Genomic DNA, 17,456 nt, shown 5'->3' with positions numbered 1-17,456 from the left:
CTTGATAGAAAAAAAAGAGACATTTTTGCTCAATATGTTGGAAACTATTCTTAAGTGAAGTAAATGCTAGTGCCATTATCTTGACATCATGATATGCGCTCGGCATCATGATTTTTTTTTTCATGCTTGAAGTAAGAAATGATGAGTTTAAAAAAGTAGTTTTCTACTTGTGAGTGTTGATGACACAACAGTTGATATTCTAGTTTCAAGCATGTTTTACTCAATATAGCTCATCAAATGTCAGCTAATGTCATGTCTGTGTGATCATGTTTTGTTTTAGTCACGTTCGGTTTGGTTTTTGAACTCTTTGTGCACTTTTGTTTGTTTTGTCACCATAGCAACCCATTAAGTTTTCACCTGTCATGTCACGCACCTGTTTCACGTTTTGAGTCCCGCACCTGTTTTCACTGATCATGTCACTGCTATTTAAGCCGGTCTGTTTGTGTTGTTCGTCCTGGTGACATTATCCGTTCACACATGCTACTTCTGACACCCCTGCTACCTCTGTTTGTCTTCATGCTATCATAGTTCCATGCCAAGTAAGTTTTGTTTATTGTTCATAGTTTCTGCCTGTGTGCAAGTTTTGTTTCATTAGCCGAGTTTGTTCTCCGCCATTGTGCGCGCCTTTTGTTTGCTTCCTTTTTTTGTAGTCTGTTAGTGTTTAAAATAAAAAATTTACTTACATTCACGCCTTGCCCGCGCCAACTTTCCGTTGCATTCCGGGAAAACAAACTCCACGTATTGACAGCAACAAGCTGTAATATCTTACTGACATCATTTAGGACCAAAACCCTAAAAACAAGTAAAACACTCTAACATCAAATCTGCTTAGTGAGAAGAACGATCTTATCAGACAGAAAATAAGCAAATATCACCCTTATTTGAGATATTTCATCTTACTTAGATTGCAGTTTTTGCAGTGTATGATACGCTGTGATGTGTCAGCGTTGGTGACGGCACATGCACAATTACAAGTTCACGCAAGTAAAAAAATAGCAGGAAGTCCTGTGTCAAACATTACAAATTAATTTTCAATTGAAAGGTGTTGACTATCTACGGTAATTGGAGAGGCAATTGGTAATTAGGCCTTATGCAAGCAGTGGTTTGGATTTGTGGAAAGGTCAAATGTGTGTGTGAGTGGCGGCGGAGGCGGGCGAGGATGAGGGGAGGGAAGGAGGGGGAGGGGGAGGAGGAGTAGTCGGATGCTGAGGAGGAGAGACGAGCAGCACAAAAGACAACAAGTGAGGAAACTGTTGCTCTGCACGCCAGCTCGCTCTGCTGCGGAAGTCCGCTTAACTCCCTCGCCAGAATAAAAGCCGTTTATTTTTTATTACATTTTTTTGTAACTTGCTTCGAGAGCCGCCGTGCTGAAAGGACTTTCTTTAGGACTTTTGAAGAACATTTGACGTCTCCTCCTGGACCGCGAGGACCAACTACAGAGTGAGTCGACTTTATTATTACTTAACATGAGAGACATTATTTAATTCAAACTAATTATGGAGACTTAAAAACATTTTTTTTTTTATATATCTAATAAACAATTCCAATTGATACTGTGTTGGCCCTGTGATGAGGTGGCGACTTGTCCAGGGTGTACCCCGCCTACCGCCCGAATGCAGCTGGGATAGGCTCCAGCACCCCTCCCCGCGACCCCGACAAGGACAAGCGGTAGAAAATGGATGGATGGATGAAGGTTAAAGAACGCCTTTAAAGTATGTAAATACTGATGTTATGGCGTATTTTTGTCATTTATCTCAGTATAAATGAACCTCACCAATGCAACCTTATAATCATCATTATAATACATTTAAAAATAATGTTACACTATTTTTTATTTTTTATTTATTTAAATTTTGTATATTGTGTGATTTAAAATTAATTTCCTTTTTCCGTCACTATTAAACACATTTTTGCCAGTTGTTTTTCCACTCCTGTATTTATTAATGTAGGTATTTATTTTTATTATCATTATTATTATGATTATTACTACCATTTTGTATGTATTCATCCCATATCTGCTCATATATTTATTATTTGTATTTTGTTTACTTAAAGGACAATGCTCAGTTACATCCAAAAGATGGCTGCACCAGATTTAGCACCGTGCTAATTTCCATCCTTTTATGGATGGAAATTAAAATTACATTAAAATGAAAATTTTAATAATAAATAATAATGTTTAATAATAAAAAGCGATTTTAAGTACAAAGTACGTGCAGAAAGTGCAAGTTGCAAATCGGTGTGCATTCTTTACAGTGTTTTAGCAGCAGTATATAAAGTTATTTATTAAACTATCAGTAACCATAATCTCACATATTTATGTCTAATTGTCCCTTTTTTTTTTTAAATAACTAAATTGAATTGCTGCGACACAGAAAAGAAGGTATAGGATTAAAAAAGATCCACTTTCGGAAGTGTAAACCTGTTATGTTCATGTAACAAAAACAAACCATAACCTATTTTTATTTCCCCACTTCTAGATTGTGCAGAATTTCCGTCCGGATGGCTTTAAAGCAAAATTCCCCGCGTTTATGAAGAGTAGGCGCGTCCTATTCTGAGTGGAAAACGTCCATCCGAACCCGACGGGGAGAAGCTCCGGGGGGAGGAATAAAGGAGCGGCTGTTTGTGAGCTTCCACTGCCTGGACCGCCGAGAATGTGGTGGGTGAGATGAACTCCAGTGGGAATAGTGTAGACCCCACCTGACAGCTCTCCGCCTCAGCACACAAGAGCGTTGTGGCCCCCGCAGACAAAACAACCCGCGAGGACGTCCGCCGTCCCTTCAAATGTAGCCGAGTGCTCAGATAAATTGAAATAAATGCACTAGCAAAATCTCCCACGTCCTCCCAAACCTATTTGCAGCATTCCGGTCGTGACGTTCCACCAAGACCTCAGACTGGCCGGCACAAGCGTCCCAGCCAAGGGGGAGGAGGACTTCCTCACGCTGGCCGCCTCTCGGCTGAGTCGCAAGAAGCGCGTGATCGGAGCTGGAGTCGGCGTGGCCATGGTCCTGGTCCTGCTGGTGGCCATCCCCCTATTGGTCCACACCACCAAAGGGGGCGGGTCCGGGGGTGTGGGCACGCACTACGAGATGCTCGGGAGCTGCAAGATGGTGTGCGACACGTTCACCCCCCCTCAAGGGGAGCTGGCAGGCGCCTCCCCGCAGCCCCCGGATTTGGCAAACCGCAGGGGCAAACCGGGTTTCAGAGGAACCGCGGGACTCCCTGGTCCCCCGGGTCCGAAGGGCTCTCCTGGAGAGCCGGGGAAGCCCGGTCCGCCTGGTCCGCCCGGGCCCGGACCCGGTGGCTACGGCCCGTCCTTGTACACGCCCAAGATCGCCTTCTACGCCGGCCTGCGGAAGCAACACGAAGGCAGCGAGGTCCTGAAGTTCGACGACGTGGTGACCAACGTTGGGAACTACTACGAGCCCAGTACGGGCAAGTTCACCTGCCCTCTGCCTGGCATCTACTACTTCACCTACCACGTACTCATGAGAGGAGGGGATGGCACCAGCATGTGGGCTGACCTCAAGAAGAACGGGCAGGTGAGTATGCAGCTCATCACAATTAATCGTGTAAAACCGCAGATGAATCGCACATTTGTTTGGACCACACATGCACCTTTACCTTAAAGAATCAGAATCGGAATACTTTTATTGTCATTGTATGGAACAAATTAAATTGGACAACTATCCAGCTCAGTGCTTTTAAAACAAACCTACATAAAATAGTCTTAAGACAACAACAATAATAAAACAATTAAAATTGAAAAACATAATAAAATGTTAAAAACATATTGCACAGTAGATCTCTATCAGAGGTAAGCAAGTAATAAAGTGGTGAGTGTTCAGGTAAGTGCAGAGTTTAGGCCAATAACAGCTGTTTTACAGTCTATTTGTCATGCTTTGATGGTCTTATAGCGCCTCCCTGAGGGCAAGAGTTCCAGCCAGTGGTGACCTGGGTGGGATGAGTCCCTGAGGATGCTGTTTGCTCTCCTGTTGCAGTGTCTCTTATACAGGTCGTCTAGAGAAAAGCAGGTTGCTTCAGGGCAGGGGTGTCCAAACCTTTTGACTTAGGGGCCGCATTGGGCTAAGAACGTTTGGCCAGGGGCCCAAAGCGGACTGCATGTAAAGTAACTATCTGTCCCCGGGGTCAGCAACCCAAAATGTTGAAATATTGGACCAAAAATACAAAATAAATCTGTCTGGAGTCGCAAACAATGAAAAGCCTTATATAAGTCTTAAGGCAACACATTATGTAAGTGTCTATATTAGCCTACTATCAAAATGACTATTAGTAAAACGGAGATAACTCCTGGAAATGACTAACTTATATCGGTCAAAGGTATACATGTGTGTGTCCAAGTTAAAGGAAACGTCTTCCTCTAATGGATATATTACAATCTTTACAAGCTGGGTAACGTTTGCTGTGGTCTGGAACAACATGGCACACAAGCAACTATCTGAAATGCAGCCAATATTACATGCAGATAATGTGTCATGAGACATGCAAATATAAATAAAATACACAGAGGACATAAGTAAAGGAAATTAAATGAGCTCAAATATAGCTACAAACGAGGCATGATGATGCAATATGTACATACAGCTAGGCTAAATAGCATGTTGGCATCGATTAGCTTTCAGTCGTGCAGTGACCAAATATGCCCGATTACGGGAGAGCAGAGCTCGTCTTACAGCATAGCGTTTCGACTCGTAAGGATTCTTCATTCGTCACTCCTAGCAACGTTTGTAAGTTTTACAATATAACTAAAACTGTTCATACTTACTAAAGCGTCCCATGTGTGATGTCTGTAGGAGTGTTTTCATGCATTATTGTACGTGCTATCGTAATGTAACGACGCTAGCGTCGTTAGCATTAGCTAGTATGCTAACACGTTTGCGAGTGTCTGTGTTAGTATTATTAACTTACAATGACATTATTTTTGTATCGTTTCAGTTTCACAAATTCCTCAGTAAATTCACCAAAACGTCACCGTGGATTTATTGAGTCTGTTTAGCTGATTGGAGAGCTAGCTTCCACAGCTAGTGGGTCCGTGACGATGACTTCTGTTTTGTTTGATCAGCCGTTTTATTGCCGTGTTACAGCCATCGTTTGGAAACAATTAAATAAACATTCACAGATTATTTCTGTGTAAATAACTCATTTCACAACGTATGAATTTTGTATTTGCGGCTTATAGTCTGGTGTGGTTAATATATAGAAAAATATGTTTTTCTATTCAAACTTAGTGGGTGCAACCTATATCTCGGTGTACTCTACAGTCCGGAAAATACGGCAATATACTTCACCTCATGGGGTAGTCGTCTTTAACTTTTTTTGGATACAGTTTGTTCATCCAGACCTCAATTACATTTGTCCAAGAGACAGATTTTTTCTCAGTAGACACTATAAGAGTTTACATTTTTTAAATTTTTTTAAAATAATAATAATATAATATTTGGAATTATTTTAATTATCAATAATATTTGACTCCAGTTGAGGTCCTTTTTGAAGAGTTTTCACTTCAAACACTGTAAAATGGACATACAGATATAAAGTATGATACAATATAACTTAAATGAGATTTAAAAAAATAACGTGTGACATTCCAACATAAAATAAATGCATCAAAATACAGAATTAGAATTAAAATAATCATATAACATGTCATTAGTCACTTCAATTAAAAATCTGTTTATAGGTTTTCCTTTACTTCAGAGTAAATAGAGATTAGCTGATAGGATTATCAATAAATGATAAATAAATAAATGGGTTATACTTGTATAGTGCTTTTCTACCTTCAAGGTACTCAAAGCGCTTTGACACTATTTCCACATTCACACACACATTCACACACACATTCACACACTGATGGCAGGAGCTGCCATGCAAGGCCCTAACCAGCACCCATCAGGAGCAAGGGTGACGTGTCTTGCCCAAGGACACAATGGACGTGACTAGGATGGTAGAAGGTGGGGATTGAACCCCAGTAACCAGCAACCCTCCCATTGCTGGCACAGCCACTCTACCAACTTTGCCAATTCATAATAATGCATACATACAATATAATAGTATTATTTTTTATTATTATTATTATCATTATTATTTTATTATTATTTTATTATTTTATTATTATGATTTTTATAATATTTATTATATTTTTATAAATAATATAATTATTATTTTGATTATCAATAATAATTGGTTGTCAATAAAGACTCCAGTTGAGGTCCTTTTTGAAGAGTTTTCACTTCAAGCACTGCAAAATGGACATACAGATATAAAGTACGATAAGATATAACTTTCATGGGATAAAAAATAACGTGTGACATTCCAACATAAAATAAATGCATCAAAATACAGAGTTAAAATTAAAATAATCATATAACATGTCATTAGTCACTTGAATTTAAAGTCTGTTTAAAGATTTTCCTTTACTTCAGAGTAAGTACAGATGATCTGATAGGATTATCAATACAATTCATAATAATGCATACATAAAATATAATATTATTATTTTTATTATTATTATTATTATTATTATTATTATTTTTAAATTATTTTATCATTATTATTTTTATTTTTATAATATTTATAATTATTTTTATAAATAATAACATTATTGTTTTGATTATCAATAATAATTGGTTGTCAATAAAGACTCCAGTTGAGGTCCTTTTTGAAGAGTTTTCACTTCAAACACTGCAAAATGGACATACAGATATAAAGAATGATAAGATATAACTTACATGGGATAAAAAAAAATTACTTGTGACATTCCAACATAAAATAAATGCGTCAAAATACAGAATTAGAATTAAAATAATCATATAACATGTCATTAGTCACTTGAATTTAAATCTGTTTAGAGGGTTTCCTTTACTTCAGAGTAAGTACAGATTAGCTGATAGGATTATCAATACAATTCATAATAATGCATACATACAATATTATTTTTATTATTATTATTATTATTATTATTTTTATTATTATTATTATTATTATTATTATTATTATTATTATTATTATTATTATCATTATTATTATTGTCGCTAATCTCGAAACCGGTCCTGGCACACCCCGCTTCGCTGCAGGTCCGCAGTCCACGCCCCCCCACAATAACGGTATTATTTGTATAATATTAGAAGTGCGTTTATACAGTAATTCTCCCACTGTGTTTAAACATTAGTGGCACCTCCATTTCTAACTTTAATGGCGGGTCTTTGAACGCACCACAGCTATGCTTAATCGGATGCAAAAGTGAAACTTGTACATAACCTTCTCCTATGCTGCTAAAATACATATTTATCATATTTTACCTTTCTTCCATCACCTCATCCTTGTTCTAAAATGTCGGTGCTGTGTGTGAATGAATATAGGCGAGCTTTGATGTTGTTATAACGTCTGTGTTAAGGGAAGTGTTCCAAATGAGGTCTGCTGTGGAACGAACCATTTTGTATTCTCAATAGGGGGAGTGGGAGTAGTCTTAGACATTCCTAATTAACTTTAACAGTTGTATTCATCTTATATTAACAGTTATGACATGCACCTGGGGATGGGCTGATTAGCCAAACCGTAAGGGACAAGCGGTAGAAAATGGATGGATGTTCTTCTTTTTTATAAACTACATACTGTATTTTTTGGACTATCGGCCGCAACCACTAAATTTTAGGGGAAAAAATATTTTCCATATATTAGCCTCACCAAACTATAAGTCGCAGATACATATGTTACGCAATGAGTTATTTACACGGAAATATTTTGTAAATGTGTATTCAGCTCCTTAATTGTTTCCAAACGGTGACTGTAACACGGCAGTAAAACGGCGGATCAGACAAAACAGAAGTCATCGTCATGGACCGGCTAGCTGCGCAAGCTAGCTCTCCACTCAGCTAAACAGACTCTGTAACTCCACTGTGACGTCTTGGGGAATTTACTAAGGAATTTGTGAAACTGAAACAACACAAAAAAATGCCAATGTAAGTTAATAATGCTAACGCAGACACTCGTAAATGTGTTAGCATATTAGCTAATGCTAACTACGCTAGCTTTAGTATATTACGATAGCACGTGCAAATATACAAGAGAATAATTCTACAGACATGTCACACGGGACGGTTTAGTAAGAAAGAACAGTTTTAGTTATATTGTAAAACTTACAAACGTTGCTTGGAGTGACGAAGGAAGAATCCGTACGGGGAAAAAACGATATGGACGTCTAGAAAACTGAATGGCACTTCGACTTCCGGTTGAAAGCACTAAATGGAAGGACACTGCAACATCTGTAGTGAGCGAACTTGTCCAAAAGATGGCGTCAAAGCACAAACAATAACACACTTTCTTAGTGTATTTGCTTGGGTTTAATGAAAAGTATTGAACACAAAACGTTTTGGCTGTTATCGAAGACAAATTCATAAATTAGTTTAGCAAAGTTTCATAAGCCGCAAAAAAACTTCAAACTTTACTAAAGCCCAGGCTCCCCGGTAAAACATCCCCACTCAACGCCCCCACTTACACTCTCTCACACACACACACACACACACACACACACACACACACACACACACACACACACACACACACACACACACACACACACACACACACATGCACACACACACAAACACACACACACATTCTTGTATTTGTTACCTTCTTGAGACCTGAGAAAAATGCCTCCCTCTTTAGGACCAGCCTTTCTAGATATATAAAGATTTGCATTTACAAGATTAATAATAAATACATACTATGCAAATATAAAAACGCTTGTTGTGATAAATTAGTTGGAATTCCACAAAAAAAAGGTCGCAATTTCACAAGAAAAACGGAGAATTTTGGCAGTATTGTAATAAAAGCCGTAATTTTATTCAACGCAAATCAAAATCCGCAATTTTACAAGAAAAGCTTAAAATTGTGACAATTTTATGAAAAGTCCAAATTTTACTTGACAAAAGTCACTATAAGAAAACTTAAACATTTTGGCAATGTTATAGTATTAATCTGAATTTTACTAGGCAAAATGATGACAAAAGTCAGAATTTTACTCAAAAAAGGTCACTATTTTACAAAAAAAATAAAAAAATGGCAATAATGTGATAAAAGTCTGAATTTTTTTATGACAAATGTCACCATTTTGCATTAAAAGGAATAATTTTACATTAAAAAAAGTAATAATTTTACGAGAAAACATTGCAATAATACAGAAACAGAAAGAATATGAGAAATTGTGTTAAGATCCGCTGCCCGTATCATGGTCTGTTAGTTTTGGACTCCCTTAGTTCCTGTTTATGCACCTCTGAGTTTGTTACCATGGCTACATATTATTTTCACCTGCCTCTTGTGTTCGGGACGCGCACCTGTTGGTAATAAAGAGACATTATTTAAGCCTGCCTTTGCCAGTCAGTCGGTCGGGCTTCTTTGTTTGCTTTACACAACTGCTACGTTCAATGTTTTCTAGTTCCCTGTGCATGTCTTATGCTAAGTCCCGTCTTAGTGTTTTCCTTGTGAGCTATTCCGCTAGCTTTCCTTGTGTTAGGCACGCTTCGTTTGGTTTGTTCCTGTCTTCGTTTTGTGATTTATGAGAATAAATCATGTAAGTCCTGTCCGGAGTCGTCCGTTTGCATCCCGGGAGAACAAACCTCGCAGCAACATGCGACCCCGTCGTAAAAATTGTTCCCAATTTTATAAGAAAAAAGTCGACACATTGTGAGAAAAACACTGCTTTTAGTTAATTAATTTTTTTAATTTTTTTATTTTTGTAATTGGATTTTAATCTTCATTATTTACTTCAAGTTATTACAGTATGTCTCTATATACATATTTATTTTATTAATTTTGGCCAAAGGGGGCGCATTTCAATTTCTTACACACACTTGTTATTTCATATGTTGGCCAGAGGGAGAGCACTTTTAAAATCGACACACAGTCAATTTGAAAAATCCCTCCTTTTTGAGACCACTCTAATTTTGATGGATTTCACCAGCAGGGGTGCAAATGAGACGTTTTCTGTATTGGGGCCTGATATCGGTCCTAAGTTGTTCACAGGTCCTCATATGGAAAGTATTTTTTCTTGTTGATGTCTCAAGAAGGGTAGAAATACAAGAACACACACACACACATGCACACACATGCACACACATGCGCGCACACACACACGTTCTTGTATTTCTTACCTCCTTGAGACCTGACAAAAATGCCTACTCCTTTAGGACCACCCTTTCTAGATATATAAAGATTTGTATTTACAACATGAATAATATATACTGTACATACTATGCAAAAGACAAAAACGCTTGTTGTGAAAAATGAGTTGGAATTTCACAAGAAAAAGGTCGCAATTTCACAAGAAAAACTTAGAATTTTGGCAGTGTTATAATAAAAGTCGTAATTTTATTCAACCCAAGTCAAAATTGGCAATTTTACAAGAAAAGCTTAAAATGTTGACAATTTTATAAAAAGTCCAAATTTTACTCGACAAAAGTCACTATAAGAAAACTTTACCACTTTGGCAATATTATTATAATAATCTGAATTTTACTTGGCAAAATGATGACAAAAGTCAGAATTTTACTCAAAAAATTTCACTATTTTATAAAAAACAAAAAATGGCAATATTGTGATAAAAGTCTGAATTTTATATGACATATGTCACCATTTTGCAATAAAAAGTAATACTTTTACGAGAAAATATTGCAATATTACAGAAACAGAAAGAATATGAGAAATTTTATTAGAAAAAAAGTCGACACATTGTGAGAAAAAGACTGCTTTTAGTTAATTTATATTTTTTTGAATTTTTTGTTTGTAATTGGATTTTAATCTTCATTATTTACTTCAAGTTATTACAGTATGTCTCTATATACATATTTTAGTAAATAATTTTGGCCAAAGGGGGCACATTTCAATTTCTTACACACACTTGTTATTTCATATGTTGACCAGAGGGGGGATCACTTTTAATAGCGACACACAGTCAATTTGAAAAATCCCTCCTTTTTGGGACCACCCTCATTTTGATAGATTTCACCAGCAGGGGTGCAAATGAGACGTTTTCTGTATTGGGACCATGATTTTGGTCCTAAGTTGTTCACAGGTCCTCATATGGAAAGTACTTTTTCTTGTTGATGTCTCAAGAAGGGTAGAAATACAAGAACACACACACATGAGCAAAAGTTTGTAACTTCGAGGCATGTTTTTTCTAAAAGTTTTGATAGAGTTTTGAATTGTACAACTTTAGGGTTATTGAACTTAATAAGTTAAACCTCAAATGGATGAAAAAGTCCTTCACCCAGATAAGTTGCTTCTTGACAATCAATAAAAGAAACACTGACCAACTGATAAAGAAAGAGCCTGGGAACCATTTTGCAGTTCCAACTTTAATTTTAGAAAGGCTAAGCACAAGGACACAAGTATTTCTAAAAAGAAGTGATGTATATTTCATACACTGAATTTTTTACATTGAATTATTTTACACTGATTTTTTTACACTGATATTTCCTATACTGATTTTTTTTACATTGAATTTTTGTACACTGAATTTTTTTACACTGAATATTTATACACTGAATTTTATACACTGAATTTTTCACATTGAATTGCTATACGCTGTATTTTTATACACTTAATTTTTTTACACTAAATAATTTTACACTGAATTTTCATACAATGCATTTTTCACATTGAATTGCTATACGCTGAATTTTTATACACTGAATTTTTTTTACACTAAATATTTTTACACTGAATTATCATACACTGAATTTTTCACATTGAATTGCTATATGCTGAATTTCTATACACTGAATTTTTTTACACTAAATATTTTTACACTGAATTTTCATACACTGAATTTTTTCACATTCAATTGCTATACGCAGAATTTTTATACACTGAATTTTTTATACAAAATATTTTTACACATAATTTTCATACACTAAATTTTTCACATTGAATTGCTATACGCTGAATTTTTATACACTGAATTTTTATACACTGAATATTTTTTACACTGAATATTTATACACTGAATTTTTCACATTGAATTGCTATACGCTGAATTTTTTTACACTAAATATTTTTACACTGAATTTTCATACACTGAATTTTTCACATTGAATTGCTACACGCTGAATTTTTATACACTGAATTTTTTGGCACTAAATATTTTTACACAAAATTTTTATACACTGAATTTTTCACATTGAATTGCTATACGCTGAATTTTCATACACTGAATTTTTTTACATAGAATGTTTTTTACACTGAATTTTTTCACACTGATTTTCTCACAGTGAATATTTATACACTTATTTATTTTTTTACACTGAACTTTTTAACACTTTTTGCTAACACATTTTTTTCCCCAATGAAATTGTCAGCATAATTTGATGTAAAAAAAATTCAGTTCACAAAATTCAAACGCCAAAAATTCAGTTATCTAGGGGTGTGGGAAAAAAACGATTCAAATTTGAATCGTGATTCTCACATTGTGCGATTCAGAATCGATTCTCATTTTTAAAAAATAGATTTCTTTTTTTAATTTTTCAATTTTTTAAAATAATTTTTCAATTTTTTTTTTTTAATTTTTAAACACTTTTTGCTAACACATTTTTTTCTTAATGAAATCGTCAGCATAATTTGATGTAAAAAAAAATTCGGTTCACAAAATTCAAACGCCAAAAATTCAGTTACATAAATACTAGGGGTGTGGGAAAAAATCGATTCGAATTCGAATTGCGATTCTCACGTTGTGCGATTCAGAATCGATTCTCATTTTTAAAAAATCGATTTATTTTTTTAATTTTTTTAATTTTTGAAATGTTTTTACTTTTTTTATTTATTTATTTATTTAAATTTTTAAACACTTTTTGCTAACACATTTTTTTGTCAATGAAATTGTCAGCATAATTTGATGTAAAAAAAAAATTCAGCTCACAAAATTCAAACGCCAAAAATTCAGTTACATAAATCCTAGGGGTGTGGGAAAAAATCGATTCGAATTCGAATTCGAATCGCGATTCTCACGTTGTGCGATTCAGAATCGATTCTCATTTTTAAAAAATCTATTTATTTTTTAAAATGTATTTATGTTTTTTTCTTTTTTTTAATTTTCTTTTTTTTATTAATCAATCCAACAACACAATACACAGCAATACCATAACAATGCAATCCAATTCCAAAAGCAAACCCGAGCCAGCAACACTCAGAAGTGCAATAAACAGAGCAATTGAGAGGAGACACAAACACCACACACAACAATTGAGAGGAGACACAAACACCACACACAACAATTGACAGGAGACACAAACACCACACACAACAATTGAGAGGAGACACAAACACCACACACAACAATTGAGAGGAGACACAAACACCACACACAACAATTGAGAGGAGACACAAACACCACACACAACAATTGAGAGGAGACACAAACACCACACACAACAATTGAGAGGAGACACAAACACCACACACAACAATTGAGAGGAGACACAAACACCACACACAACAATTGAGAGGAGACACAAACACCACACACAACAATTGAGAGGAGACACAAACACCACACACAACAAAGCAAAAGTAGTGAAACAAAAATGAATATTATCAACAACAGTATCAATATTAGTTACAATTTCAACATAGCAGTGATTAAAAATCCCTCATTGACATTATCATTAGACATTTATAACAAATAAAAAAAAGGAAAAATATCGTTTTTGAAACGAGAATTGCGTTGAATCGGAAAAAATCGATTTTGAATGGAATCGTGACCCCAAGAATTGATATTGAATCGAATCGTGGGACACCCAAAGATTTTTGCCCTAATAAATCCAGTGTAAAAAAAAAAAGCTTTTGTAATAAAGACACAAATTAACACAGGTTTTCTTTGCAATCAGTGTCAAGTTTTTCAAAATAATGGTTCAGAATATATTTTAGTTGTTAACTGCAAAGAGTAACAAACAGCATCCAAAGCCTGCAAGTAATTGTATCAATTGAAGGCAGGCGAGCGGCGCTTTGATTGACAGCCAAGCGATGGAGGGGAGAAGAACTCTCCACGTGTTGGTGGAACAAAGCCGGCGTGCTGCCCGCCTCCGAGGAAACGCCACTTCAACACTAATAAATAAACAAGTAGTCTGCAAAAGCCGGGGATGTTTCCATCTGGAGATGGCAGACAAGCTTGGCGCACTAAGCCCTCGTTCTGCCCAGGAGGTCTGATTCTGACATGTGGGATGCCGCATCCAAAAGTGACATCCTGGGGATTAGCCGAGAAGAAGAAATGCTTTGCGAGGTAACATTTACTCACGTCCAACTATCGGCGTGTTTGCTGCTTGAGTGCATCATTGACACGGTGCAGCAAGTGACAGCCGGCTCTGCTCATTTACTAACCTCCTTTCCATAGGAGCTGGGAAATGGTGTTAGATGTAAATATAAACGGAATACAATGATCCTTTTCAAGCCATATTCAGTTGAATATGCTACAAAGACAACATATTTCATGTTCTAACTCATAAACATTTATTTTTTGTGCAAATAATCATTAACTTTATAATTTGATGGCAGCAACACGTGACAAAGAAGTTGGGAAAGGTGGCAATAAATACTGATAAAGTTGAGGAATGCTCATCAAACACTTATTTGGAACATCCCACAGGTGAACAGGCTAATTGGGAACAGGTGGGTGCCATGATTGGCTATAAAAGTAGATTCCATGAAATGCTCAGTCATTCACAAACAAGGATGGGGCGAGGGTCACCACTTTGTCAACAAATACCTGAGCAAATTGTTGAACAGTTTAAGAACAACCTTTCTCAAGCAGCTATTGCAAGGAATTTAGGGATTTCACCATCTACGCTCCATAATATCATCAAAGAGAATGTGGAGAAATCACTGCAGGTAAGCAGCTAAGCCCGTGACCTTCCATCCCTCAGGCTGTACTGCATCAACATCAGTGTGTAAAGGATATCACCACATGGAACACTTCAGAAAGCCACTGTCAGTAACTACAGTTGGTCGCTACATCTGTAAGTGCAAGTTAAAACTCTCCTATGCAAGGCGAAAACCGTTGATCAACAACACCCAGAAACGCCGTCGGCTTCGCTGGGCCTGAGCTCATCTAAGATGGACTGATACAAAGTGGAAAAGTGTTCTGTGGTCTGACGAGTCCACATTTCAAATTGTTCTTGGAAACTGTGGACGGAGGAAAAGAACCATCCGGATTGTTCTAGGTGCAAAGTGTAAAAGGCAGCATGTGTGATGGTATGGGGGTGTATTAGTGGTCAAGACATGTTCTAGGGTGAAAGTGTAAAAGGCAGCATGTGTGATGGTATGGGGGTGTATTAGTGCCCAAGACATGGGTAACTTACACATCTGTGAAGGCACCATTAATGCTGAAAGGTACATACAGCTTTTGGAGCAACATATGTTGCCATCCAAGCAACGTTACCATGGACGCCCCTGCTTATTTCAGCAAGACAATGCCAAGCCACGTGTTACATCAACATGGCTTCATAGTAAAAGAGTGCGGGTACTAGACTGGCCTGCCTGTAGTCCAGACATTGAAAATGTGTGGCACCTGCAATGTGAGAAGGGAGACCCCCGGACTGTTGAACAACTTAAGCTGTACATCAAGCAAGAATGGGAAAGAATTCCACTTCAAAAATGTGTCTCCTCACTTCCCAAACCTTTACTGAGTGTTGTTCAAAGGAAAGGCCATGTAACACAGTGGTGAACATGCCCTTTCACAACTACTTTGGCACGTGTTGCAGCCATCAAATTCTAAGTTAATGATTGTTTGCAAAAAAAAATCAAGTTGATGAGTTTGAACATGAAATATGTTGTCTTTGTAGCATATTCAACTGAATATGGCTTGAAAAGGATTTGCAAATCATTGTATTCCGTTTATATTTACATCTAACACCATTTCCCAACTCATATGGAAACGGGGTTTGTATTTCTGTAGGAGGACAAACATAACACAAATCTTCCTACTTGTTAGAAAGTTCAGTGTTTAATATGTTTGTGTTTCTGCTTCACTGATGACCGTATTTGGCCAGCGCCGTTTTGTCCTACTCATTTTGGCGGCCCTTGAACTCACCGTAATTGGTTTACATGTACAAACTTTCTCCGTCGCTGCCACAGAAGGACGTGTTCTATGACACTCCTTCTTTGTCTCATTTTGTCCACCAATCGTTTTATGCTGTGCGTGAATGCACAAATGTGAGCCTTGTGGATGTTATTGACTTGCGCGGAGTGCTAATAATCAATGCTAACGTGCTATTTAGGCTAGCTGTGTGTACATATTGCATCAGTATGCCTCGTTTGTAGCTACATTTGAGCTCATTTAATTTCCTTTACTTATGTCCTCTGTGTATTTCATTTATATTTGCATGTCTCATGATACATTATCTGTATGTAATATTGACTCCACATCTGATAGTGTGCCATGTTGTTCCAGGCCACAGCAAACGTTACCATGTTGTTCCAGACCACAGCAAACGTTACCATATTGTTCCAGACCACAGCAAACGTTACCATGTTGTTCCAGGCCACAGCAAACGTTACCATGTTGTTCCAGACCACAGCAAACGTTAACATGTTGTTCCAGACCACAGCAAACGTTACCATGTTGTTCCAGACCACAGCAAACGTTACCATGTTGTTCCAGGCCACAGCAAACGTTACCATGTTGTTCCAGACTGCAGCAAATGTTACCATGTTGTTCCAGACCACAGCAAACGTTACCATGTTGTTCCAGACCACAGCAAACGTTACCATGTTGTTCCAGACCACAGCAAACGTTACCCAGCTTGCAAAGATTGTAATAAATCCATTAGAAGAAGACAGCCTGTCCTTTCCTTTAACTTGGACACACACTTTTATGTTCAAATACTGAACAGATGTTTATTGGGATAAGGTAAACATCTGTTCAGTATTTGAACATAAGAGTGTTTGATGGTGAGGCATTAAAAGCCCCAAAATGCGAGGGGTCCATCAGACCCACAAACGCTGGCTGAGTAACAACAATATGAACTCTGGCAGTTTCTGCATCCCACAGGGATTCTTCTTTTGTGTTTCTGCACCTGCGCTTCCCACACAAGGTTGCAACACTGTCTGCTCTCATTTTCTCGCACATTTGACCCTCTGATGTTCTGTGTACCTACACTCTGTCCTCCTCCTGTCTAGGGCTGCTGTGTGTGTGTGTGTGTGGTACACAGAACATCAATTTCCACACTTCTATTAGTCCAGTGGACCCGGACATCTTCTATGTAATATAAATGTGTAGGGGGGGGGTGTATGGTGTGTGTGTGCTCATTAAATATGTATTGTGATATATGTTCTTCACAGAAAATGAGCCAAAGTCAGTGAGTCTCAGTTTGAAAAATTAATTAATTGTATCATTTATCTTATAATAAAAAAAGAAAAGGGGTCCCACAGACCCGAACACCAAACAA

The 17,456-nt window shown here is 36.9% G+C and overlaps 1 protein-coding gene across 1 annotated transcript in view; it reads left to right on the top strand.

Moving 5' to 3' along the window:
• Nucleotides 1-1,109: 1,109 nt before the first annotated feature.
• The window catches only part of LOC133643556 (complement C1q-like protein 4), a 68,974-nt gene continuing 52,627 nt past the window's right edge, over nt 1,110-17,456 (top strand). Inside the window, exons 1-2 of the mRNA XM_062038198.1 lie at nt 1,110-1,440; nt 2,481-3,542. Coding sequence (XP_061894182.1) covers nt 3,003-3,542 — 540 coding nt within the window. The 5' untranslated portion in view covers nt 1,110-1,440; nt 2,481-3,002. The remainder of the gene's footprint in view (nt 1,441-2,480; nt 3,543-17,456) is intronic.

The sequence above is a fragment of the Entelurus aequoreus genome, linkage group LG26 (genome assembly GCF_033978785.1).
Source record: "Entelurus aequoreus isolate RoL-2023_Sb linkage group LG26, RoL_Eaeq_v1.1, whole genome shotgun sequence".
Lineage (NCBI taxonomy): Eukaryota > Metazoa > Chordata > Actinopteri > Syngnathiformes > Syngnathidae > Entelurus > Entelurus aequoreus.
Note: the sequence above shows the minus strand (reverse complement) of the source record. Positions and strands in the feature narration are given on the sequence as shown.